A 25598-nucleotide genomic window follows, 5' to 3' on the forward strand; every position below is an offset into this window, starting at 1 on the left:
GGTTTTCTGGGTTATTTAGGCAGGTGTAGGTGGAATCTAAGTGATCAGCAGGACGCGGTGAGCCCAGCGTCCTCCTACGCCGCCATCCTATTTTTGAGAGAGAGAGAGAGAGCAAGCAGGGGAGGGGCAGAGAGAAAGGGAGACACAGGATCTGAAGCAGGATCTGGGTTCTGAGCTGTCAGCATAGAGCCTGTTGAGGGGCTCAGACCCATGAACTATGAGATCATGACCCAAAGTCAGACGCTTAACTGACTGAGCCACCCAGGTTCCCCAAAAAACAATACAAATAAGTATATTTCCCCCAGTATTAGTTGTTTAGGAGGGCAGTGCAGTAATCTTTGTTACTTTAGCTTGTCTGGGATTGAAGGTCCTGGATGAGTTTCTCTAAAACCGACCTTTTGTAGGATAGAAATGATTGAACTATAAGGAGTCAAGAGTATTGAGGGTGTTGGCAAAACTGGATGAGGCTTAAGTTGTATTGGGAAAGAAGGTAAGAAGGAGACAGGTCATACTCAGAAAATGGACTGGAGGGCTTCAAAAATTCAAAGCACAAGGATGGTAGGAAGAAGGCAAAGAGAACCTAGCAGTTGAAGATGTTGGGGTCAGAATTTGGCATGTTTATTTAAGATTTCAGAGGGGTAGTTCAAAGTGATAGACCACAGGATGTGGTTATCATTTGGCTCAAGTCAAGTTTGAAGGGCAGTTAGAGAAACTGACCACGTATTTGAAATGTGGAAGAATGACTTACCTCTTCTTGGGAGAGTTTCAGATGGGGCCATTTCCTTGGGAGTGGAGGAAAGAGAGCCTTATGTTAATCCAGGCCATGGGGGGTGTTTACTGACCCTTGAATAAAGGTTCCTTAGAGCAGTGAAAATGACTAGAGGTTATATCAATAGTAGAAGCTGGTGGGACAAAAATGTATAGCTGCATGGAGAGGACAGCATAGGAGAGTAGTGAGCTTGGTTGGCAGGCTAGGCATTCCAGGGATAAGATTTTCTATGTTGCAGCTAACCAGCCTGCATAAGTAGAGGTGCCAGAGGATGTGGGAGGTCTGAAGCAGGCTGGCAGGTGGTGGCCAACCTCTCAGATGGCCCCCAAGGATTCTCACATCCTGGGATTTATGCCCTTGTATATCCCCTTCCTGAGGCTTCCTGCCAGCAACCAGCACCAACTTGCCAGGTGCATGAGTGAGCCATCTTGGAAGTGGGTCCTCTACTCCCCCTGCTTCCAGGATACAAGACTAGGGATGGCAAGGATAGAGAAGGATACTTCCCCTTGTATCTGGGAAGTATCTGCAGCCCTGACTCAACATTTGGACAGTCACTTCATGAGTGACCTTAGAGCCAGAATCATCCAGCTAAGCCACTCCTGAATTTCTGCCCCATAGAAACTGCATGAGATAGTAAGTAGCTATTGGTATTTCTAGCAATGTGTTTGTTCAGCAGTAGATAACTAATGTTGATTTTGGCACCTGGAACTGGGATGTCTTCACAAAACCTAAATATAGGTATGAGTTTGGATCCAAACCATGAGCAAAAGCTAGAAGGACAGCAGGGGGAGTGCTGGTGGGCAGCTCATCCACACTGTCACTTACCTGCTGCTTCACCTTCTTGGCACATGGCAGCAGCTGCTTCTGAGTGTAAATGCTGCCTCATTTCTGCCTTCTGCCTCTTGCACAAAATGACCCCCGAGGCTCGGCTAACTGAGAGTGCATAGAGAATGGCAATCCGGGAAACACAGCACAGTGAAGCCAAGTGAACATAGTGCAAAGCCACCATAACATGCACATGGAAGGCTGTTACGATGTAGTCCCTGAACGGGACCATGTCAGAAGTCCCAGCTGTCACCAGCATTGACGGGTCTGAGAGGCTGAGGATGACTCTGTGGAGGAGGACCCAGAATACTGAGAGAAGAAAGAGAAGGGATGCTTGGCCGGGGGGTTAGCTTCTTTTGTTGGCCAGGGGCAGAGAATTAACTCTGTGTACTGAAAGAAACGATTCTCAGCCATGCTGCAAGGTCTCATGGGAAATCAGAAAAAGCCACAAAATGTCCCTTTTCTTCTATCACTATTTCTGCTAAGAGGTGAAACCAAGGGAAAGATAAAATCCAAGAGATTCAGAAGTCTAGAGGAAACTATTGGCTTCAATAGGAGATCAAGTTTGATGATATAGGGATTGACGAGGAAATGGGTTTTGCGTTGTGAGACTCACAAATCTCAGGCCAGTTCAGTGCCATGTTGAACATCTCTTCTCACCCCACCTAAGCGGTTGAAGACCCAAGCCATGACTTTGTAGAAGAGAACTGAGGGTGCCGCGCTTCCCCTCTTGTCACAGGCCAGCTGGCACACAACGGAGACACCTTTTCGTATGTATTCATCCCTAGTCTTGTATCCTGGAGAAGACATGTTGAAGAGGTACACAAAGAGCAGTTTTTAACATTTTGGGAGCATATCAGACAGAAGTGCACAGGGATGCTGAGAGCACATGGTCTGGGAGAAGCCCAGCAGTGAGGCGTTTGGTCTGGATCCCTAGCTCCGCGCGGACCTGCTCTTCCTGCACATGTGTGGGGTCCACCCCCTTCAGGGGCGCTGGGAAATCCCTCCCGTCGGGACAGTATGGATCGTGTACTTGCAACACAGCAAAGCAGTGCAGGTGTCAAACTCAGTCCTCTTGGTGGACAACCTCTGCTCTTGTCCTTAGTCACGATGGTCCCCCGAGCGGGCAGGAATTACCACCCTCAAGTCTCCCCACTTTCTGGAGTGGGTGATGGCTCCCATCTCCTGGTCTCAGCAGGAGGGGCATTTCCTACACTGTACACTGTAACAAGGGTATCTGTGCTCCTGCTGCTGCCCTCTGCCTCCCCCAGGCCCTGGAGGCACCTGGCACTGGCCACCTGGGGTGACAGTGGACAAATTATTTAATCTCTTCCGACCTTAGTCTCTCCAGCTATAAGATGGCTCTATTACTCTCTTGGGGAACACCTGCTGCTCTTGGGAAGGCACCCTGCACAGTTTTCAGATGTGTAATTGGGTGTTTGGTAAAAGTTCATCCTCATCATCTGTTGGAAATCATTTAACATGGCCTGCAACTCGGTTGGAGCTCCTATTGTAAGTGCACAGCATAGCCTCCTCCTTCAGAGGTCAGGCAGCGCCCTCGAGGAGCGAGGAGCAGGCTGTCCTGTGTGATCTTTCCCTCTGGCAGGAACTGTCTTGTTGAGCTTTGTATCCTGCTTAACTGCGCTCTGATCCCTTTAGCCTTCAAAAAGTGTTCTCTCAGCAAGTTTCAGGTTTAAATGAGGCCTGGAGAGGGCAGAAGTTGCCCCTGCTAAGGTGAAACAGAAAAAGGAAGAGGTTGCCCTGGTCATCAAGTCACAGCCCTAGCATCCACCCAGCACACTCTTCAACAATGTGCCCAGCAGGTTAGGGGTCGGGCTACCCTGTGGCTTGTGTTTCCTAAGCCCCAGGGAGGACCCCAGGATGGGCTAGGATATCTCATTGCCAGAATTTCTCTCTCAAAAATCCCAACTCTACCTGCTCCAGGCCAGCAGACCCCATCTCCGTGCCAGGGGTCTGGGGTGACGGGAGCTGCCCCCACCACCGGGGCGCTGGGACACCAGGAATACAGCAAGACTGGTCACGGGTCTTTATTTATTGAGAAAGAATTCACACAAGGTCACATCATACAGTCAATCCATTCCTGCGCTTCATAAAAATGATTGTCACTCACTGTGCTTCACAAAAATTTCTTTTAATGAATAAATAATTTGATGAAATCAAAAATATTTACAATATAAACAAAGGGGAAAGCTTTGGATCCATGAATCTGATCGTCGAGCTTTGCATTTTTGAATTGACTTCCTCCCAAGCTTTTCCCTTGGAAACAATACAAATCTGATAGAAACAACAACTCATACAACATATCTTTGTTCATTATACGTTTATCTGTTAGTCTTGGAAAGGTACATAAGCTTATATTATGCAACATGTTAAAATACAAATATTAACTAAAATAATATATTATCATAATGCCAGGTAGCATTCTCCACAAAACAAAAATGTACACTCAGCTGTAACAATAACAAAGGGTTCACGGGCCACAAAATAATACCCCAAAGGTACAAATTTCCTTCATAAGAATATAATTGTGCTCTTCGATTTACCAGATGTCTACGCTGCTCTAATAAGCCGATGCCTAAGACAGTATTTGACGACTCTGCTGTGTGTGTGTGTTTCTGTCAGGCAGCAGCATTGCTGGGAATTGGGCAGTGCAAAGCAGTTTTATAAACGCTTTCTTGGGCTCTTAAAAAGAGCCAATTATGCAAAGCAAAATAAGCATAGTGAGAAGTCTTCATCTCATCTACACAAATACCATGGAACGTCTTGGCTTTGTGGGATGAAAGGGTTGGTTTGCAGAACTGTTTATGCCGTCAGCCAGAATTCAAGTATTCCAGGGCCACCTCGTAGCAGAACTTGTACTGATCCTGGAAAGCAGAAGTGAGAAGATGTCAGCTCCTCGATTCCCAAATGCTGGGTCCATTAAAGCAATTATGCCAGATTAGGGTTTTAATGGAAAGAAAACAAACTGGGAAGGATCTGAATCAGACATGAATCAGAAAGTCACGGCTGTGAGCTGCAAACATATCCATTGTCTGGAGATGTTCTGCACAAGCCCTGATGCAAGGTATTTTGACATCTATGTTCACTAGAATTCCTGGAAAGTTCTAGGCAACTGGAACACACATACAGGTTTGTCCCCATATAAACGTTTACAAAGTATGGGAAAATCAAGAGGCAGAAGGAAAAACAAATGAGGTCTGGGGGAAGAAACATCTTTGTGATTTGCTCATACCAGGGGTCTCAACAAATAAATGTGTCTTCACTCCTGGCCCAACTATACCTTCAACTTTCAGTCAGCAGGATGTCTTCCATAGAGAATTTATCAAGCACCTCTTAAGTCCCAAGCACCTTGACCTGGTCCCCTGACTTTGAGAAGTCTATGGTCCAATGAAGAGGTTGAGACTGGTACCCAAGGACAACACATGGCATGGAGCTGAGCAGGGCCTGTGAGTGGTACCCCAACATGGGTGCCGTGGAGGAGGGAACAGAACTTCCCAGGGGAGATCTTCCAAGAGGTAGCAGGTAACAAACTGCTAATTCCCAATGGGGGGTTAAAACAGGCATACCAGGTAGAAGAACAGGATAAGGAAAGACCCAGGGGGCAAGTGTTTGATACCCTCTGGGAACCGCATAGCAGTTGTTAATCAGGCAGTGAAGTCCTTTTTCTGGAGCACAGCTTTCTCACATCATGGACCTTGGCCTGAGGAAGGCCCGCGTGAGGTCCTGGCCCAGGGAGGGTCTCAGGCGGAGGACGCGGCATTCTGCACCCGTGGTTGTATGATGGACGCTCACCCGGGTGTGGCCTCTGAGCCAAGCAGAGGGACACAGGGGTTGAGCATGCTTCCACCTGCCATCCCGCAGCAGTGCAGTGTCTGAGACAGAGAGGCTCAGCAGCTAGAAGGCTCTCTTCCCACCTCAGTAAGGAGATTCACTTTCACAAGTTGTAAGAGGGCACACCACTGTCTCACTGCCTGACACAACGGCTGCAACCAAAGAAATGGATCTCTTATTTTTGGGTTTGCCAAATTAATTCAAACTAAGTCTCCATTTTTTGGATATATGTCTAATTAATTAGTCATGGAAGCTTTGTCTTCACCTGCATTTTGTTCTCTAAAGGCCCCACTCGTCCAACCTATCTGAAGACCAGAGCCATACTTTGTCCCCTTGTGTGTAACACACGAGTCCTTAGCACAGAACCTGACACACAGCTGGGGGTGTCAAATGTTGGCTGTATGTGTAAATGACGACACAATATGGGCTTTAGCAGCACAGTGCACCCCGAAGGCTAGAGACTAGGGATTTTAAGATGCAGCTTCCGTCCTTCAGGAGTTTACAGTCTGAAGGGGAAGACAGGAAGCAAACAGACCATGTCAATATACTGATGGTGCCCCAAGCTTAATACGTCAATCGCAGTAACACCCACCCGGATGGCTATGATTAAAAGAGACGGACAAGAACAAGCGTCAGTGAGGATGGAGACACTGGCATGCTGGTGGGAATGTGAGGTGGTGCAGCCCCTTTGGAGAACCGTCCGGTAGGTCATCAAAAGGTTCAACAGAAGAGTTCCCCTCTGACCCGGCGGTTCCACTCCTAGGTAGATGCCCAAGAGAGCTGGAAATATGGCTGCACCAAAGCTGATTCATATTCCAGGATCTGACACTTTAATTTTCAAAAGAGTTGAAAGAAATCATTCGCGTTTCAAAACTCTAAAAGGCCAGGTGGTCAGATCACTGAGCCGACGTGAGTGCTCAGTCCTGTTCTCCTGTCTCCTTCACAGAGACCATGTTTTTCATGGAAATCTGAGAGATCCAATTACTTATTGCATAAACATGGTTTTGCATAAACCTGGTTGTGCAATTTTAGTGCCCACTAGAAACCATCCTTTTAACATACAAACATGCATTTAGAGGGTAAGGTAGCTCCCGGCCTCAGGCCACGACCCCTTTCGGGTTTTGGGCTTCATCACTAAGGGGCTGCTTTGTCGGAAGCCCTGTCCTAGGCATGACTATAATTTTCAAAATGAATTTGCTATCATCTATCTTGTCCCTCCTAAGCACACTGTCAATCCCAAGAGATTCTGTGATGACTGGTTTCTGAATCAGAAAAATAAGGGGGGCTGAGAAGAAAGACCATAAATTGTTGCATGCCCTCCCCCAAACACCTCAGGAAATGCCTGAAATCCTCCTGTGTTGGAAACTGATTACCCTTGATCGCCAGGTACAGGCCTGTCTTCTGCCGTTTCTTCTCTCAGCTCACTTGCTTCTGAACGGTATAATTAAGCCGCACGAGCTACCCCTGTGCCTCAGGGGGGGAAAAAAAAGAACATTTCTGCCTTGGTCCCAAGTTCTTCTGATTTGAGTGACATTAACTGGCTTTGGGCATGAGGAAGTGACAGGAGCAGGGGTTATCCTCGTGCAGGACCGTAACCTGGGCAGCCAGCTATTCCCTTCCAAAGCCCTTGACCCCACTTTTGTTGCAGACCTACCGTCCTGTTCTCATGCAGAGGGAGAAAGTGAAATCGAAAGGAGCACCTAAGAGTGAGGTTATGTTTTAAAAGCCCCCCATGTCCCCGCTCTGCTCATTCACTGAGGGTGTCATGAGACCATGAGGCCTGCCAAGTGGCTTTGGTGGGGGGGCTCCCTGAAGGGCTCGAGCTGTAGCCGCGTCAGGGCATGCTGCCCTGTGTTGTGTCTGAGGAACTAGGGGCCCTGTGGTCCCTCCGGGAACCTCCAGTGCCCCACGCTGCCTGCCTGAGAAGATTCAGAGAGCAGTCTGAATGCTCTGCATGCAGTCTGCATGCAGGCTCACCTGGGGTAACCCTTCCCCCTCTGATACACTTGCTTTTTGAACCTAAAACAAATTTCACCGTTTCATCTGGGTCCCGTGCTAATAGGTCCTACGGTCTGGAAAAACCCTTTTACCCATGTTCCCGCTTGGAGGGTCAGTTGGTCCCCAGGGTGCCAACAGTCATGGGTGGAGCCGTCTGCTTCAATGTTTCAGGGAGGTTCCCAGCCAAGGAGACCCCTTGAGGAGACAGGGGTGTGTCTGACAACAGGCAGAATGGGCCATTCCTCTCATTTATGCCTTTAAAAATGTAGGGAGAACGTTCTTCCCTCAAAGAACGTTCTTCCCACGCATGGTGGTTTGTGCCTGGTTTGCTGTTGAGACTCATCAGTGGGTAGCCATGGCCTCCCCAGGTTCTAAGAGCAGCGAGGGGAGCTCAGGAGGGGGGAGCGTCCAGGTGCAGGGAAGAAACGTGCTGTCACTCAGCTCTGTCCTGGGCCCCTCCAGGAGTTCTGCTGGTACTGAGGGGGCAGCCAGCCCCTGACTCAAGGAGGTCAGAGTCTAGGGCAGGGGTGGGGAGATTAGTTCCTTGAGACTGCAGGAAGACTTGCCATGGGAGGACTCAGGCAGAGTGGCTGCTTCTCCAGGGGCTGTGTGGCTGGGCCAGGGAAAGTGGAATGCCTCCCAGTGTCTCCAGAGATGGGCCTTGTGCCTCTCTGACTCCCCATCTGGGGCCTACATCCTCCACTCTGACACTGACACCCCCAGCCACACCCACAGACACTTATACTGACATATACCCACCCCCACACCCCTATAAATGCATATACACCTACACCTACACACCCCCCCACGCCCCCCCACATGCACACGCACACCCCCCCATATACATATACCCACATGTATATACCATCATCCTCTTACATATGCACAAACATCTACCCCCTCACACCCCTACACATGCATACAGATCCACACCTCCACACCCCCCACATCCACCCCTACACATGCACACCCACACCTCCACACATGCACACACACCCACATATACATAAATATATCTACCCACCCATACACCCCCTTACACATACACACACATCCACCCTACACATGCATATGCACATGCACACACCCCCACACACCTCTACACATGTGCATACATCCACGCCTACACCCCCTACATGCACACACACCCCTATACATGCACACGCACTCACATATACATACACCCACAGATACATAGCCACCCACACACCTGTACCTGCGACACCCCCCCCACTCACACACACACATATACCTATACACATACCCCTCTCCCCCACTCCCCACACATCCTCCCCCCACCCCTTCAAATAGCCTGTATGTTTCACAGTTCACAGGTAGACCTCTGGAGGCAGTGTATATGCAGAAGTTATTAGACTCATTGTGTCCTCTGCATGAGAGGGAGAGCTGCAGGCCCTAACCGCATGCCATCTTGCAGGGAGTGCCTTATACCGAATATTATTTTAGCATACAGAAGGGGCAGGTGGGGCTGAGTCTAGTAGCCAGCTCTAAATTACAGATGTTGGGAGATGCTGGCAGAGGACTGGGTCTGAGCAGGAGGGCCGGAGGGCTGGAGGTAGGTTTGGAGCTGCCCAGCAGCCGGCATGAGGAAAGGGATGGCCTGTTCACCCTGCTGAGCCCTGGTCTCCCCTGCAGCCCATCGAGCTCACTCGCCTTGGGCTCCATCTGCCATAATTGGTCTGGGGCATGGCCTGGGCCTTGGCATTTGTGACAGCACCTCAGGCGATTCCAATGTGCAGTCCTGGCTGAGAGCCATCCTAGACTGGGCACTAAGTTTCTTAACCTTACTACACATTAAAATTACCTGGGACGCTTTTAACATCCTGCTGCCACAGCCAGACCCCAGATCAACTGAATCATGGTCTCTGGGGTGGGCCCAGGGCTCAGAATTCTTTAAAGCTCTCATTAAAGAAAGTCAAATTTCACTCATGTGAGGGTTTTAAGATACAAAACAGATGAACATAAGGGAAAGGAAGCAAAAATAATGTAAAAACAGGGAGGGGAACAAAATCGTAAGAGACTCTTAAATATGGAGAACAAACAGAGGGTTACTGGAGGGGGTTAGGGGAGGGGGGAATGGGCTAAATGGGTAAGGGGCATTAAGGAATCTACTCCTGAAATCATTGTTGCACTATATGCTAACTTAGATGTCAATTAAAAAATAAAAATTAAAAAAAAAAGTCAATTCATAGAAACAGAATAGAACGGTGACTGCCAGGAGCTGGGGGTGGGGGAATGAGGTGATGTTGGCCAGGGGTACAAATTTTCAGTTATAAGTTCTGAGAATCTAATGTGTAGCACCATGACTATACTTAATGATACGGTATTGTATATTTGAAAGTTGCTGAGAATAGATGTTAAGGATTCTCACTAAAGACACACACAAGTCAAGTATGTTACCTTAGTGGAGCGATGGATGTGTTAATTACCTTGATCTTGGTAACCATTCTACAATGCATATGTATGTCAGATCTCATCACATTGGCCAAAGTTCCCACCACCTCCCAGGGGAGAATATGTTTCTTTAGGAAAGATCTGTTCCCTAAAGGCTGTTTCTCTGTTAAAACAGAGCCCTGGAAACTTCCAAAGCTGACTGAGGACACAGGTGAGAGAGGAGATGTTTGTTGAAGCAGCCTGAATTTTCCTGAAATTTCAAAGGAGCTTAGGGGTTGGGGATTCCATCTGAATCTAACCAGGCAAGTAGAAGGTAGGAGGAAGCCCTTTCCCCCATCCCCCCACCTCACCAACTGAGCACATCCAGTGGGGCCCAGACCAGGGCCCTCCGCAACCCTATCCCCTCTGCCTCCCCAGTCAGGACAGAAGTGCACCCCAGGAGTTTTGGAACCCACTTCATCATTCTAAGAAAAGGCAGCCAGGAAGACTCAGTACTCTTGGGATTTTCAGCTGCTGGTATAACATTTTGTGTTTAGGAGAAACTCAGGTCTCAGATGGTCTTTTATGCCCAATGAAATTATATTGGGTTTAATGTCTCCGACCTGAATTAATTAGCCAACATACACATATGAGTAACAAACTAATAGAAATTGTACTTATAAGCAAAAACAAACAAGTGACAGGAGTCCTTTAATTCAGGAAACTTCAAGCCTACTGAAAAGAGCATGGTGACATTTTTTTCTCCGGTCACCAGATAGTATCTATTATTTTGCTAACAGTCACTGTGACAAATTTATCAGACATTCTTCCAGGAAATTGAAAACTCTCCTTATATTTCTCAGCCACTGACCTTATCCTCAAACTGTGACTGACCCTCAGAAGTTTGGGCATCTGAAGATCCTATTTTCTCTATTAGAGTAACACATCATCACAGAGGCACCTAAATTATTATAGAAGAGAGGGCTCCCTGCTGGTCCAACCACCTAGATGTTCATTCAGTTCACAGAGAATCACCTCCATCGTTTAGTCTGCACCACTGATTTGGAAAAAGCCACATTGTTTCTGCACATAAAAATTCGTGAGTGATGAAAGCTGCAGCCAGGGCCATTAGCGGAAAGGCCTGGAAGGGTCTATTACTAATGACCTGCTTAACTCAGGCTGTAGTGAGAGGGAAATGATATATATTTTTTTCATCAAGGTCAGCTTTGCCCAAGTTCCAACAAAAGTCTAGAAGCTACAAGTCTGTCCCTCAGTCTGGGCGGTTAAGTGCCAATGAGGTCGCACTATTTTAATTTAGGCGTTGGCTTCCATTTTCTGCCAACCTTCTTATCCATCCCAAACTCAGGCCTCCTCTGACTGCCCAACTGCTCTATCTCAGTGGCCCCCAGCCCAGAAGATTGAGAATTCCATGGTGGTGCAACTCTTTAAAATTCCCATGGGTGGTGCCAGGGAGTGAGATAGTTCTCTGCCTCTGGGAGGGGCTGTTTCTAGTGAAGCCTGCACAGGGGACAGGCCAGCCAGTCTGTCAGCCCATCCACATGAAATCTGTGCCTCCGTATAAGGCACCGAGCATGGGGTCTGGCACATATTAAGCACCATGTGAATGCCAGCTGCTCACTGCCCCCTCCCCTCCTCTCCCAACGCTAATACATGCCTGCTGGCTGCGGGATGCCCTGTGGACACCTGCACTCTTGAGAACCACTCTCTCACCTTTGCAGTTTTTGCAGTTTTCCAAAAACACTTTCATATATGTTGGCTCACAGGATCACCTCCATAAGCCCACCTTATCCCTGGTTTCCATAACTTGGGCTCAGGGAAGTTAAGTGACCTGCCCGAGGGGACCTAAATTGCCAAGTTAATTTGTCTGAGGTCCCTTGACTTGAATTAGTAGCAGAGCTGAGATTCGAATTTGGGTGTTCATGGGTCTCCAGTAGGGAGGAGAGGAGAGGGCAGCAGTTTGCGGGACGCAGTCCTTTCTCCACAGAAGCCAAGGTGCTAACTGCTGATGGTTTGGGAGTCTGCACTTGGCCAAACAGGCGCCCCTCTACCAAATTCCTCAGGCAGCAAGTGCTTCTTGGACACGGAACAGCCCATCAAGCAGGACACATGTACCTGCAGGAAGCAGACGCCTCTGCAGAGTGACCTGTGGGAGTCGGATGTGTCCTAGGAGTCAGTTAGCATCAGTCTCTATCATTCCCCAGCCTGGGGCACTGCTGTGATGACCAGGAACCATGGCTACTTCCTCAACGCTACTGATCTATCTATCTAGTTTTTAGTGTTCGTTTTTTGATATAGAATGAGACAGAGTGTGAGCAGGGGAGGAGCAGTGAGAGAGGGAGACCCAGAATCTGAAGCAGGCTCCAGGCTCCGAGCTGTCAGCACAGAACCCAACGCGGGGCTTGAACCTACAAACTGCGGGATCATGACCTGAGCCGAAGTCAGACGCTTAACCAACTGGGCCACCCAGGTGCCCCTACTTCTTCAACTTTACCTTGAATCTCGACTAGCTTTTCGGTGCCTTTATTATATTTTAAAGTTGAAGCCCACTGCTGCAGTACTGTGGGCCGGGAAACGCGGGCTTCCCAGGCATGGCGGCACCAGCCATCCCTTCCTCCCTCTCCGCACCCCAGGCCATTCTCCAACTCTGGGATCAGTCCTACTGTTTCGTTCAGCTCCTCCTTCCACTGACAGAGGTACAAATGACTAATCTAAAAGCTTCTTCCTTGACGTTATTCTACTGTTCTCCAGTCTCGGTGGTTGGCATTTCAATAGCTGCACACAAGAAAGAGATTTCCTGAAATACTCTAAGCAAATAGCTGCACATAGTCCTTTGTTTCTCAGCTCCTTAATCCTCTTCTCATATATGGCCACCAAAATTAACTGCAACATTCTGGGTGCCAAACTGAAATCACAGCTTTGACGAATGTTAGGTGATGAAGCTATTTATAAAATATATAATTTGAAAATCTGGCATTTCGCGTAGTAGGATTCTTCTCCATGAAGACGAAGTGCTTAGGCACGTGGAAGGCACTGCCAGGAACGGGAACTAACAAGGATGTTCGCTTATGAGTTTCAATGACTTCCCCATTTCCAGTGTGTGGAGATGAAGCCTCCCCGTGAAAAGCCCAGGGAGAGAGGAAGAGGGGAGAAAAGCCCTCGCCAGCCCGGAGATCACATTATGTTTCTGAAAACGAGCATCCTCCCCTCCGTGAATCAGTGTCAGCGCAAACTCGGAGGGGGCGAGTTGTCTTGCACTAGCCAACCAGGAAAATACCCCATTCTGCGGGACAGAGGAAGGGTCCTACCAGGAGGTCCACCATGTTGGGCTTGTTGTTCCTCAGCGTCTTCACGGCGTGGAAGACGTCGACCGTCCTCTGGTGCCGGAGCATCTCACAGACGATGCTGATGGCGCAGAACGTCCCGCTACGGCCTCCCCCGTTCCTGCCGGAAGAGAAATCAGATGGTCCAAGAGAAGGTCTGAGAGCATTTGCTCTCACGCTGCATCCTCACGTGCCTCCTGAACCCTGGAGAGCAGGCAATGGTGAAAGTCTCAGAGGCCAGGCGATCACTCCACTAGGGCCAATTATTTTAATTAAAGCAAATGGAGTTAATGAGTCTTAGCACTGGGCCCATGGGTCACCTCACTGGAGGTGATGAGAAACTGGCACATTCTGCTCTCCTAGCTTCACCTCAGATCTCAGTTATACAATCTCATAAAAATTTACCAGTTTTTACTGAAAGGGCCCACTGCAGGAAATTTCCAGCGAACAAACACCTTATCTGCTATCTGCCAGGAAAGCTGGTGATGAGTGTTCAAAGATGGACTTGGCCTTACAGAAGTCCACTAGTATTTCATTATTAATCTCTAAAACACAGGAGCTCTTTCTGAATGAAACTTTTCATTTTGAACTAATTTTAAATGTGCAGAATTATCGTAAAAACAGCACGGAGGGTTCCCTGGCATACCCACCTCCCCTGATGCGAACATCTTACAAAATCATAGTATGGGATCAGAACCAGGAAGTTACCACTGGTGCAATACTATTACCTCAACTACAGGCCTTAGTCAAATGTCACCAATGACCTTTTTCTAGTCCAGGGTCCAATCCCAGACCCCCACTTGCATTGACTTGTCCTGGCTCCTTAGTCTCTGCTACCTGTCCATCAGGTTCTCAATCATTCCTTTTTTTTCTTGGCCTCGACACTTTTGAAGAGTACTGGTCAGTTTTTTTGTAGAATAAAAAAAAAATTAGAATGTAGATGTAGAAAGTGGCCATGGTGCCCAACTACAATTTGAGAAGTCATTACAAAATACAAATTGTGGAATGTGGAAATGTAGAACTATGTCCCCTTCTCATGATTGGGAATGAAGTTACGCATTTTGGCCAGAGAACCACAGAGGGGCTGTTCATCCTTCCAGGGATTCAGGATGCTGAATGGCTTATTTTGCTGGTGATGTTGACCTTCGTCACTTTTTAAGACGGTGCCTGAGAAATGTTTTCCTATGTAGTCGTTATCTTTCTCTTTGTAGTTAATATCTTGGGAGATACTTTGGGATTCTGCAAATATCTCAGTTCTCCTCAAAGTTTCACCCACTGGTTGAGGATCCATTGGTGGATCCTGTCTGCAACAACGATCATTGTGGTTTTGATTTTCTACTTCCCTGTCCCCTTCAACATTCTACTGTGAGAGAGTGCTGTCTCTTCTCCACTATTTGACTAATTTATTTGCTTATATCTTTTATCTTTTTATCTATGTCACTTTATTTTTTCCTTAAATTTTTTTTAATGTTTATTTACTTTTGAGAGAGAAAGAGAGAGAGAGAGAGAGGGAGCAAGTGGAGGAAGGCAGAGAGAGGGAGACACAGAATCTGAAGCAGGCTCCAGGCACTGAGCTGTCAGCACAGAGCCCAACACCGGGCTTGAACTCATGAACTGTAAGATCATGACCTGAGCCAAAGTCGGATGCTTAACTGACTGAGCCACCCAAGTGCCCCTATTTATGTCACTTTAGACTTACACATGTTAATTTTGTTCAATGAGCTAAAATCCAATAGTATCAATATTTATTTTTGTTGCTGAAATTGTTCTGGTTTTGGCCATTAGGAGCTCCATCAGGCCTCCATTATTTTTTGAGTACTTTCTTACTCTCTGGGACCACAAGGTGTTCCAAACTCATCTTACATCTTCCCTGCACCAGCTCTGAGATCAACCACTTCTCCAAGGAGCTAATGGATTGAAAGAAAAATAAACACAGTATCATTATTACACCTAAGATAATATTACTGTGTCAATAGATAATTGAATTTCTAATTATTGTTCCAGTTTCCCAGACTGTTTCACAAATTTTCTTCCAGTTGATTTCTTCAAATACACGTCCAAGCAAAGTAATTGGTTGATATAGCTTGAGAGTTCATTTTAATCTATAGGTCCCTCTTTGTTCTTTTTTTCTGGGGAATTTATTTGTGGAGGAAATGGGTCATCTTTCCAGTAGAGAGCCCCATATTCTCAGTTGTTCTCATTCATTGCATCTCTGTGAATCATTTAACATGTTTCTTTCTAATCCTTATATTCTATAAATTAGGAGTTGGGTCCACAGCTTCCTAAGAATTAATTTTTTTAAAGACAGGATACCTTATAAGCATACTTTTTTAGGAAGCAGGAACAAGATATCACGTTGTTCTTTGTTTTGTGATTTTAAGATGGATCATTGTGTTAGAATGTCAGTTTGGTACATTAAGTTCAAAATCAGTTTTTTTTTTTAAATTAAGTATAACAGACCTACAATTAACAGTAGTTAATGATATGTACCACACATGGTAGTACATATCTTAGTTAATTTCCAAATTCATGTTCCACGTAACCACCACTCAGATCAAGACACAGACCGGGATCAGCGCCACCCCCCCCCCTCCCCCCCAGACCTCCTTCAGACTCCCTCGTCATCAATACCATCAATTCCCCAAAGATGATCTCTGTTCTCACTCCTGGCATTGTAAACGTCTTCGGTCTGTTTTCAGATTTTGTATAAAGGGAATATATAGTATATACTCTTTTGAGTCTGGCTTATTTCACTTAATACTATCTCTGTGAGAATCATCCATGTTGCACCACTGGCTTCTTCTTTTATATTGCTGAGAACAATTCCGCTGAATGGATCTACTACTGTATAATTTTAATCACCTAACAGCTGAGGAATATTTGGGCTGTTTCTAATTTTCAACATTATGAGTCCATCTGCTCTAAAAATGTCTCATGGTGCATAAATGACTCATTTCTGTAGTCGTGTACTTGGGCGGGGAAGAGCTCAGAGAATGTATTTATCTTTAGCATTTGGTATTGCCGTCAAACAGATCCCAATCTCCGTGCCATCTGTCCTTCCTGCCAGCGGTGTAGGGGGTGTTCCATTTGCTCTGCATCGTCACCAACACTTGGTATTATCATTTACTTGTCTTTTATTTTTTATTTTATTATTTTTTCAATTTTTCTTAATGTTTATTTTTGAGAGACAGAGATAGCATGAGCAGGGGAGAGGGCAGAGACGGAGAGAGAGAGGGAGACCCAGAATCGGAAGCAGGCTCCAGGCTCTGAGCTGTTAGCACAGAGCCCAACGCGGGGCTCAAACCCACAAACTGTGAAATCATGACCTGAGCTGAAGTCGGACGCTCAACCGACTGAGCCACCCAGGCGCCCTTGTTTGTCTTTTAAATGTCACCCATTCTGCTGAGTGTGCAGGGGGCGTCTGGTCCTGGTTTTAATATGTATTATCCTGGAAATGAATGATGCTGAGTACCTTTTCTATGTTTATTGGCTATGTGCATATTCTTTGTTTAAAAAAATGAAGCTCTTGTCAAGTCTTTTGCTCAAACAACTGGGTCTATCTTTGCTTCTTTGCTTGCAGTAGTTCTTAGGCATTCTGGCTCCGAGTCCTTTGTCAGATGCATGTATCACAAAACCCTTTGCCCATGCGGTCTTGCTTTTTCAGTCTCCTTGGTGTCTTTTGATGAACCGAAGTGCTTAACTTTAATGAAATCCAATTTTTCAATATTCTCTTTTATGGCTTGTGTTCTGTCTTGGGTATCATCATCTTTGGTTACCTCATGGTCATGAAGATTTTCTCCTGGAAGCTTCATTGTTTTCCTTTTCACATGTTGGTCCATGATCCATCTGGAAATGATTTCTGTATGTAGCATGAGGAGGGAGACCAGGTATGTAGGCTGTTCCCCCCCACCTCCCGTAGTACTGTGGGGTCTTAGTTGTAAATCAGGTGACCCTGAGGTGTGGCTCCATTCCTGGATTTTCTCTTCTGCTCCATTAGCCTACTTTCTGTCTTCGCACTGTTAGCCACACTGCTTTCCCCCCACCAGCTTTTCACCTGATGCTTTCAATAGTTCTTGATGACCATTGTCTACACCCGTATTTTCATGAAGGGTTACAAAATGGTGATATCTTAATTCTATCCGTTTCTTCTGGCTTTATGAGCTGGAAGACGTATGAAGAAAAAACAACAACCCTGTTTGCTCACTGTGAGTATATGCGTGGCTCAAGGAACCATTCCACTTGTAGCATGTGGAGGTCTGTTTCAGGCAGGACTGCTCTGCCCACAGCCATTAGGAAGCACTACGTTATGCTGAATACAACATTCTTACCTCAGAAATGAACAGCAGAGAGCTTTTGTGGTTCAAAGCATTCTTTCCTGGACTATGTTGGAAGATACGAATTAAACTGAACTTTCTCACAACTAAAACAATCATTTAGATTTATAAATCGAAACAGTACACATTCTTCCCAGGCATGGGTCTCATGCCCACCGATGCCAAGAGAGCCAGAGGCAGCCCCATGAGAACCAAGGGGACTTCAGGACTGGGAAGAATGTTTCCCAAGGAAAGATCAAGGTTCTTTGGGTTGGCAAGAGGGCAGAAACAATGGGATGCCTGCCGCCATGCACTGTAAGGAACAGCCTCCCGTAGACATCATGGAGAAGGGCAATGCAATTGCTTAGTTTTGGGGTCACAGCTGGGCCTTGGGAGAGTATAGTGGGTGGCTGTCTATGAGGTGCAGTGATTTAAGGGGTCTTTGTATCTTCCCCTCAGGCCTGTCCTGGTGCCTCAACTTTCCCCGGTGTGACTTAGTCCTTTGGGTTACGGCACTGGCCCCTGTTAGAAAGCTACTAATCAAAGCGGGTGCCATGTACGCATTATACTCCTAGTTCCAGATACTGGCCGACTCCAGACACAGAAATGGGTGTCTGCAGACTGTTTTGAGTTTTTCGAAAAACCTAATGGAAATAATACAAACCCTAACTAAATTGTCAGTTTTCCCTGCTGGGACTGTTATCAACTCACACTGGTGACCCTCTGATCATATTCTGATCAGAAGCTCTATCTGCATTTAGAAGAAATAAATTGGGGGATGTGAGCTGTGACTCAATCCTCCTTGGCATTTTCTTGGTAGAGATGTTTTTTAATGAGCTGGATCCAGGAGAAGGAAGGGAAAAGTAAGCGGGCAGGACAAAGGATTGGAGGCTCTGGTCGAGGGTAAGTGTGAACAGGCTCATAAGACTCTTTCCAAGGGCATATTAGTTTCTGTAGGATGAAACTCTGCCACTTTTTGACTCCTGGGAAGCAGGGCAGAGTTCTGGGGTGTCATGGACCCTCCTGGGCCCTGGGGGGAGGGACACAGCATGAGATACAGGCCTTGAGGGGAGAGTAACCGGGGTCCTTAGGCAAGCTTGTCGTTTTAACTAGGGTTGGTCTTCCCAGAGTTAAACCTTGTTTCCCCTTCCGTTTGGGAGAGATCATACTGTGGGCTTGTAATGATACTCCCTTGAAAAGAGACATAAGCTTATAAGTTTCCACAAATTCTCTAAATACCTTCCCTAACTGCCATGACTTTCTAATTGCCTGCTCCATTAAGCCAATCCCAGCTGGCTGATTAGCTACATATCATCACCAATGAGAAAATGCAGGTGATGGTGCTTTGAAAAGCAAGGCAGTCTCTTTTCAGTGGCTCTCAACCTTGGCCACACACTGAAATAATCTGGCAGTCTGAAAAAACACAGCTGTCTGGGGCCCATCCTTAGGGATTTTGATGTGATTGCTTTGGGTATGGCCTGGGCATGGTTTTTTGTTTGTTTGTTTTTTTCATTGATTAAAAAACTTTTTTTTACATTTATTTATTTTTGACAGAGAGACAGAGCATGAGTGGGGAAGGGGCAGAGAGAGAGGGACACACAGAATTCAAAGCAGGCTCCAGGCTCTGAGCTGTCAGCACAGAGACCGATGCGGGGCTTGAATTCATGAACCCTGAGATCATTACCTAAGCCAAAGTCGGATGCTTAACCGACTGAGCCACCCAGACGTCCCTGTTTTTGTTTTATAAAAGTCTCCCCAAATGATCCTCAATGTGCAGTCACAAATGGTATTCAATGCTCTGTAGCAGAGGTCTTCCCATTTGAGCACCCCCTAGAACTGCTGGTCTAGAGACCACACTTTGGAGATACGGGCTCTAGCCAAATCTTCCCAATATATGTATGTATGTATATATATATACATACATACACATATATATATTTATATTCTCAGGCAAAAACCAAGACATAAACAAAATTCTCTTCAAAGACAATTCCTTTGAAAGACAGTTCCTTCGAAGCCTCTGGCATGATTTCCTATAGAATTACCAGCTAGTGTGCTGATACACCTGCTGTTTGCCACCACCAGTTTTGCCGAATCGGAGCGGGGTGTGGGGGGCCTGATCTGTAACATCTGCTGACGTCAGTGTCATAGATACTTCCACTGGGGTTGATTGCAAGTCACCAGCAGTTTAACTACCAGCTCAGAAAACTCCCTAAACTTACCGATGGACTCTCAGGAGCTGGTAGGAGCCCAGTGAATCCACCCAGGTGTTTCTTTTTAAGTGGGGGGGGGGGGGGCGATGACCACAAGGTCAGGGCTTATTTTTGTAGCAGTGACACCCTATCCCAATGCAAAATGTGCATATTTTGTTTTCTGGAAAGCAAACCGAATTCTTAACGAGGAGGCAGATCATCTCCATTCATCCAGGCCTGCTTATTTCTTCTCTGTTTATAGAGAGGCAAGGGATGGTGAACCATGGGGGGGACAGCGGAACGCTGGCCTGGCCCTTCCTAGGTGCAGAGCCCTCCCTTAGCACTTACAAGCAGTGCACAACCGTGCGGCCTTCGCCCCCGTTGTATTCCTCCTGCCACTTGTCCACCTGGCGAATGAGCTTCAAGAAGGAGCGCTTGGACACCGGCGTGTCCCTGTACATGGGCCAGCCCAGGAACTGGAATTGCTGCACCATCCGGTATCCATCTTGGGGCTGCGGGGAATCAGGCAACAGTCAAGGAGGTGAAAGGACACAGGCATCATTTACTGGTGGGATTCCAGCAGGCTGAGTCCACCTGCTTGGACTTCTCAGCAAAGCAGGCCATTACTAAGGGAAAGGCCGGCCTATAAATAACGAAGGAAGCTTCCACTGGCCTGAAGCGTTAGGCGTTGTAACCCCGAGCCGTTATAAAAAAAACAGGTGTTTTAAATGACAGGCCAGACAAATGAAAGCGAAGCAGAATGGTTACAGTTTTGCAAAAGCCAAGTGACAAATAATGTACAATGTGAACACTGACCTCACTGGGCAGTAAGGGGTAACATGGGTTTACTTTAATTGCAGGTAATTGGAGGGGAGAGAATAATTTATAATCTGGAGGTGTGTGGGAGCTCAGGGTGATAGAGGTTACATGGCGTTTCTTGCAAACACAACATGGTTTTGTGTATTGGTGTGAGTCTTGCTAAGATATCAATAGTCAATTAATCTTTAGTCATAATTAAATGGAACTGGAGTATTCAAAGAAAGTGTTAGAGAAGTGGCAGCGGTTTTAATCTGGCTGCGGTTAAATCACTTGGATCACATCTCCTGCAGCCTTTAGCACCTCTGACACGGGTGACTGGTCTTGCTCGCTGACACTTTCTTCACCCAGCTGGCCTTTCTCCACTCTCTGCCCTCTGTCTCAGTCTCCCTTCCTCCCAGACCTCTTGCTGATGGAAACCCCAGGCTCAGTCCTTGGGCCCCATGTCTTCTCTCCCTCTCACCTGATGAGTTTATGCAGTCTTTCAAAACTCCAGTGAGTTGTCAAAGTCATCAACAAAGTCAACGTCATCAAAGTCACCAACATCTCTGGGTTGGGCCTCTTCTAAATGTCCCCCCTCATAGATCTGGGCCTATTTGACACTTCCTCTTAGGTACCTGATAGTCATCTCAAACCTGGCATGTTTCCTGACCTTCTCTCTAATGCGTGTCCCCCTACCCCAAACAGTCCCATTATCCCCACAGCCTTCCCCAGCTTGGTTAATGTCAGCTCCAGTGGTCCATTTCTCAGGACCCAAATCTTGAGATCCACTCCTTATTCCCTGGGATTCAGCCTATTCCCAAATCCTGTTGGCTCTGCTGTCGGGATATATCGGCATCTCTCCGTCTCGGGTACCTCCAGTGACTGCCTTCATCTTGTTGTCACTTCTTACTTGGATTATGATAATGGCTTCCTGATGGGTCTGTTCTCAACACAGAAGGTACAGTGCTCTTTTTAAAGGTAAATTATATCATGGGATTCTTCTCTACTCAAAACCCTGTAACAGCTCCTTATTTTCTTTAGAGCAAAAGCCCAAATCCTAGAAGTGGCCTGTGAGGCCCTACGCGGTCTCTGTCTCCCGCCGCCCCCCCCCCCCGCCCCCAACACTTGGCCACTTTCCTTCAAGGTGGATAACTCCATCAGCTAGTCTCACCTTGGCTTACTGTGCTTCAGCCATACCAGCCTCCTCACTGTTGCTGGACCTCACCAGACAAGGCCCTACCCCAGGGCCTTTGCACTGACCATCGCTTCTGCCTGTAAAGCAGTCTCCAAAGAGATCCGCATGGCTGCTCCCTCACTTTGGTTGGGTCTTTGCTCACACAGCACCTCTATTTAAAGACAGAGACTTGTTCTACCTCCTGGCCCAAGTGCTTTCTACCTCTCCATTTTTTCCCTATAGCACTTATTGCTTCTAACATACTGTATTATAATATCTGTTATATCTATTATTTATTGTCTGTTTTCTCTCATTAGAATGTAAGCTCCATAATGTCAGGGAGCTTTGTTTTGTTCACAAACACCTAGAATGTATTCCAAACTCCTAAATGGTAACTGACCAAGTGGGCACTCTAAATGTTTGGTGAATGAGAAAATAATGAAACCAGAACATAAGTGAGGTTGGCTGCGATTCTTACTCTGGCTGCATTATAAATACGGAATATCCTGCTGATGATGTCTTCTTCTAAGTCAGCAGAAACAAATTCCACTTGGATGGGGCCATGTCTGTGAACTCCATTCTCTGGCCAGTACTGCGGACACAACTGAATTCAAAACACAGAAACACGAGGTTAATTATAGGAATAAACTGACTCCTAACAGTTCCAATGAAGTCACTATTGACATTCGCTAATTCTTAACACTTCTTTGGTGCACTTTTTCTTTCCTTTCTCTCTTTTCCTCCCAGGAAGTAGACTTGAGGACTTTCTTGTTGGCTGATTCCTCAGCTCCACCTGTCCTCCTAGTACTTCCTTCTTCATTTTCTCAGAAAGTATCTTTAAGCCATGAACCATTCTGCTTTCCAAGGAGGCCACATGGATGCTGTTCAACGCATCCCGTTGTCAGATCTCTTCTGCATTCGTAAAGGAACTTTTGTCAGGCCCTGGGGAGATGGCACTGGCTGCCATTACAAGAGCTAAGATACTTGAGAAGGTGCACACACCTGTTAACACCCATATCTCCATCCTCCCCCATGTGGGCTTGCTTTGTAACTTGTAATCACTTTTGGGAATAGGGCCATTCAGTGACAAGATACTGATAACAGTGTTGGGTTGCATTTTCATGCTCTGGTCCAACCCCTCCCAGCTCAGATCTAGAAAACCTGATATAAGAAGAGTCAATGCTTTGCTGTTTTATCTAGAGGTGGTTTTAGTTAAAATCACAAATTTCCTAGAGTCTCAAGGGCCAAGTATTGGTGACACCAGGTAACTAGAACTTTGTGTGAATGTGGCACACAAGTTAGCATGGAAGGAGTGATGCTGGGAAGGGGAGCTTATGAAAGAGGCACCTTCGTTTGCTATGACCCCACAGAAGTATTAAGCTTGCAGATAGGTGGGGAGACCACCTCCCGTGACGTTTCCCTCTCACAGACCTTTCCTAAAGCTTTGAGACGCTACTAGGCCTTTAAAGTCTGGAATTAAACTTCTTTTGGGACTTGGTATCCAGTGATGTTTCGGGGAGCAGAGTTAAACTTTTGTCTTTCGGATTTACATGAAGGACAAATGGCTTGTGGGGAGCCCAGAGGCAATTACTTCAATATTTTACAAGTGGTTTCTACTGGGCCAAGCGCAGATGAAAAACATATCTCATTTTAAGCAGAATGATGTGCCACAAAAGGAGAATCCACTCATCGAATTTCCTTGTTTGGATGACTTTTACTTTCCAAAGTATCTAAAAGCTCATCGTCAAAGGTTGCGAAGGTTGATGAACGCCCAAGACCGCAAGGTAGTTTTCAGTTCACAGTGGGGCAAATATTACAAATATTACCTTATTACAAATAAGGTGAAGGCCTGAACTTTACGATCGAGAGTGAGCGTCAGTTACCTAAGCGTACTTCCTACCTTAGCTGCGTCTGCAGTATTTTAAAAATCACATTTATTTATTTTAAACTAAGGCTTCTGTAAAATGCCCCCTTCCTCCCCAGCACTTGCTGGTGACAAGTTCTAAAACTGCCGTGTCAGATGATAGCATGCTGATGCTTAGTTTCCCTTTGTACCCAAGGGTAACCACTGTGAAAATTAACGAGTATCGTGATGGGAAGCCGAGATGGTAGTAAAAGTCCTAACATGCACATTTGAACTGTTCTGCCCATTTTTTCCTTCGGACTGAGTTAGCTTTACTTTCTGCTTGCTCTCTCGGTTCAAGCCCTGATCAGAGCTCATCACTCACACCAGAGAAACATGAATGGCCCGGGCCGGCGCGTGGTTCCTGGCACAATACATTCTGCACTCAGCCCAAGTAAACCGTGTAGAAAATGGCTTAAATGGTGCATAACACGTCCATGAACCGGACCTATAAATACTTAAAATAGTTGAGTGCTATTCTCGTACGACTGCAAAGACTTTAAGTTCAAATGCTCAGTTTAGTGTTCTCTAAATGACTATGTCCCAGGAGCCCCTTCTTCTCACTCTGAAAATCAGCTCTGTCTGCTGAGCGGAACTGGACTCTTTGTCTCCCCTACCAGGGTCGGCCGAGGCTTGGTTTGAATCCAGACAGTTCAAGCTTAGCATGCAGCTTCAGAATTCCAATACAGTCGTTCAAGAAGAACTTGAGGAAATCACTCATGTCTGGTTCACTAATAGGAACCCCCCCCCCAAGTTTATCACCACATGTCAGGATTCACATTAGGGGGAAAAGAATGATTCTGAAGAGGGAATAGTCCCTTGTCCTGTAACACTCTTTCACTGAATCTTGAATAGTGAAATTTAAGCCATGGCATTGTGAGTTAGAAGATCAGGATCCCTGGTGCTATTTTGAGTTGGGTCTTTGAAGTTCCCTGAACTGTGGTCTGCTTGTCTTTAAAAAGTGGCTGCATTCTCTCTTTGGGAGGGGATCACTGTGGAAGACTTCTGAAATATTTAAGCTTCTTAAGCAAAAAGGACTAGATAAGGACAAGGATGATCGTTATTATTTCATCCACTAGCTCTCAGGCGAGAACCCTAACAATATAGTGTAGGGCCTCACACACAATTAAAAACATTACAGAATCGAAATGAGTGTCCGTGGAATTTATGGCCGATTGATGACAATAAAATGGATTTTAGGAAGGAAAATTCTTGTCCAGTTTGGATGCCAAAATACTTCTGACCTCTTTTTTTTCTTTTTTAAGCTGGTCTCTACCAGATAGAAAATTAATTCCGTTTCAGAACACGTTTATTCTTAAAACACGAGAAGTCCACAGGTCCCATAATGCCCTCTGTCACTGGTTAAGTGGGAGACTGGTGTCGCTGTACCCAAACAGGATAAATTCAGCTCCTAAAGGGACACTGTGCCAATGCTCGCCTGACAAGTCCCTTTAAGGGAATGTTTCTGACCCCATTACTAGTACCCAGTCGTTACTGTCCTGTTCTTTCTCTTTTGGTGTGTAAGGAAAACAGCTATGGGAAAGCCCCATGTATCATTCTGAGCTTCTCTTATGTTCGAGTCCCGGTTTTGTTTCTTTTTAATATCTTTACCCAAGTGTTGACAAAAGTCATTTTTGTCCCTTAAAATCACCGTCACCCTACCATGACGATCTCTACCTGCAGGCTCCAGGTGAGCCTTGCCAGGAAGTACACGGATCCTCCCGGGGCTAAGAGCTGGGCTCGTGCTGCTGTGCTGTGCTCCCTGCTTTGCTGCCTCCACTTGGTTGCAGGTGTTACGATATCCCCACCCCCAGCAGCTCTGACTCCGCCCATTACCTGTATCTCTCTCTACTTGGAATTTCCATCCTCGGGGAACAGCGAATTTCTGACCCTGTCTTTCCCTGTCACTTCCACCATCTATGATCTCTATCTGGTTTTTCAGTTTCAGACAACTTTTGGCCCCGTCCCTAATTCCGTCTGCTTTTGACGTTTGTGTTTCAGCTCCCGCTCCCAACCCTCACCTGACGTTTGCGAGCTGGCAC

The 25598-nt window shown here is 46.5% G+C and overlaps 1 protein-coding gene across 10 annotated transcripts in view; it reads right to left on the reverse strand.

Moving 5' to 3' along the window:
* Positions 1-3730: 3730 nt before the first annotated feature.
* Positions 3731-25598, reverse strand: part of PTPRM (protein tyrosine phosphatase receptor type M) — a 798079-nt gene continuing 776211 nt past the window's right edge. For all 10 annotated transcript variants that reach the window (XM_003995022.6, XM_003995023.6, XM_019814995.3 and 7 more), the window contains 4 exons: positions 22132-22257; positions 20030-20193; positions 13162-13297; positions 3731-4479 (listed from right to left, as the gene is read on the reverse strand). In XM_003995022.6, coding sequence (XP_003995071.1) covers positions 4426-4479; positions 13162-13297; positions 20030-20193; positions 22132-22257 — 480 coding nt within the window. In that variant the 3' untranslated portion in view covers positions 3731-4425. The remainder of the gene's footprint in view (positions 4480-13161; positions 13298-20029; positions 20194-22131; positions 22258-25598) is intronic.

The sequence above is a fragment of the Felis catus genome, chromosome D3 (assembly GCF_018350175.1).
Source record: "Felis catus isolate Fca126 chromosome D3, F.catus_Fca126_mat1.0, whole genome shotgun sequence".
NCBI classification, from domain to species: Eukaryota; Metazoa; Chordata; class Mammalia; order Carnivora; family Felidae; genus Felis; species Felis catus.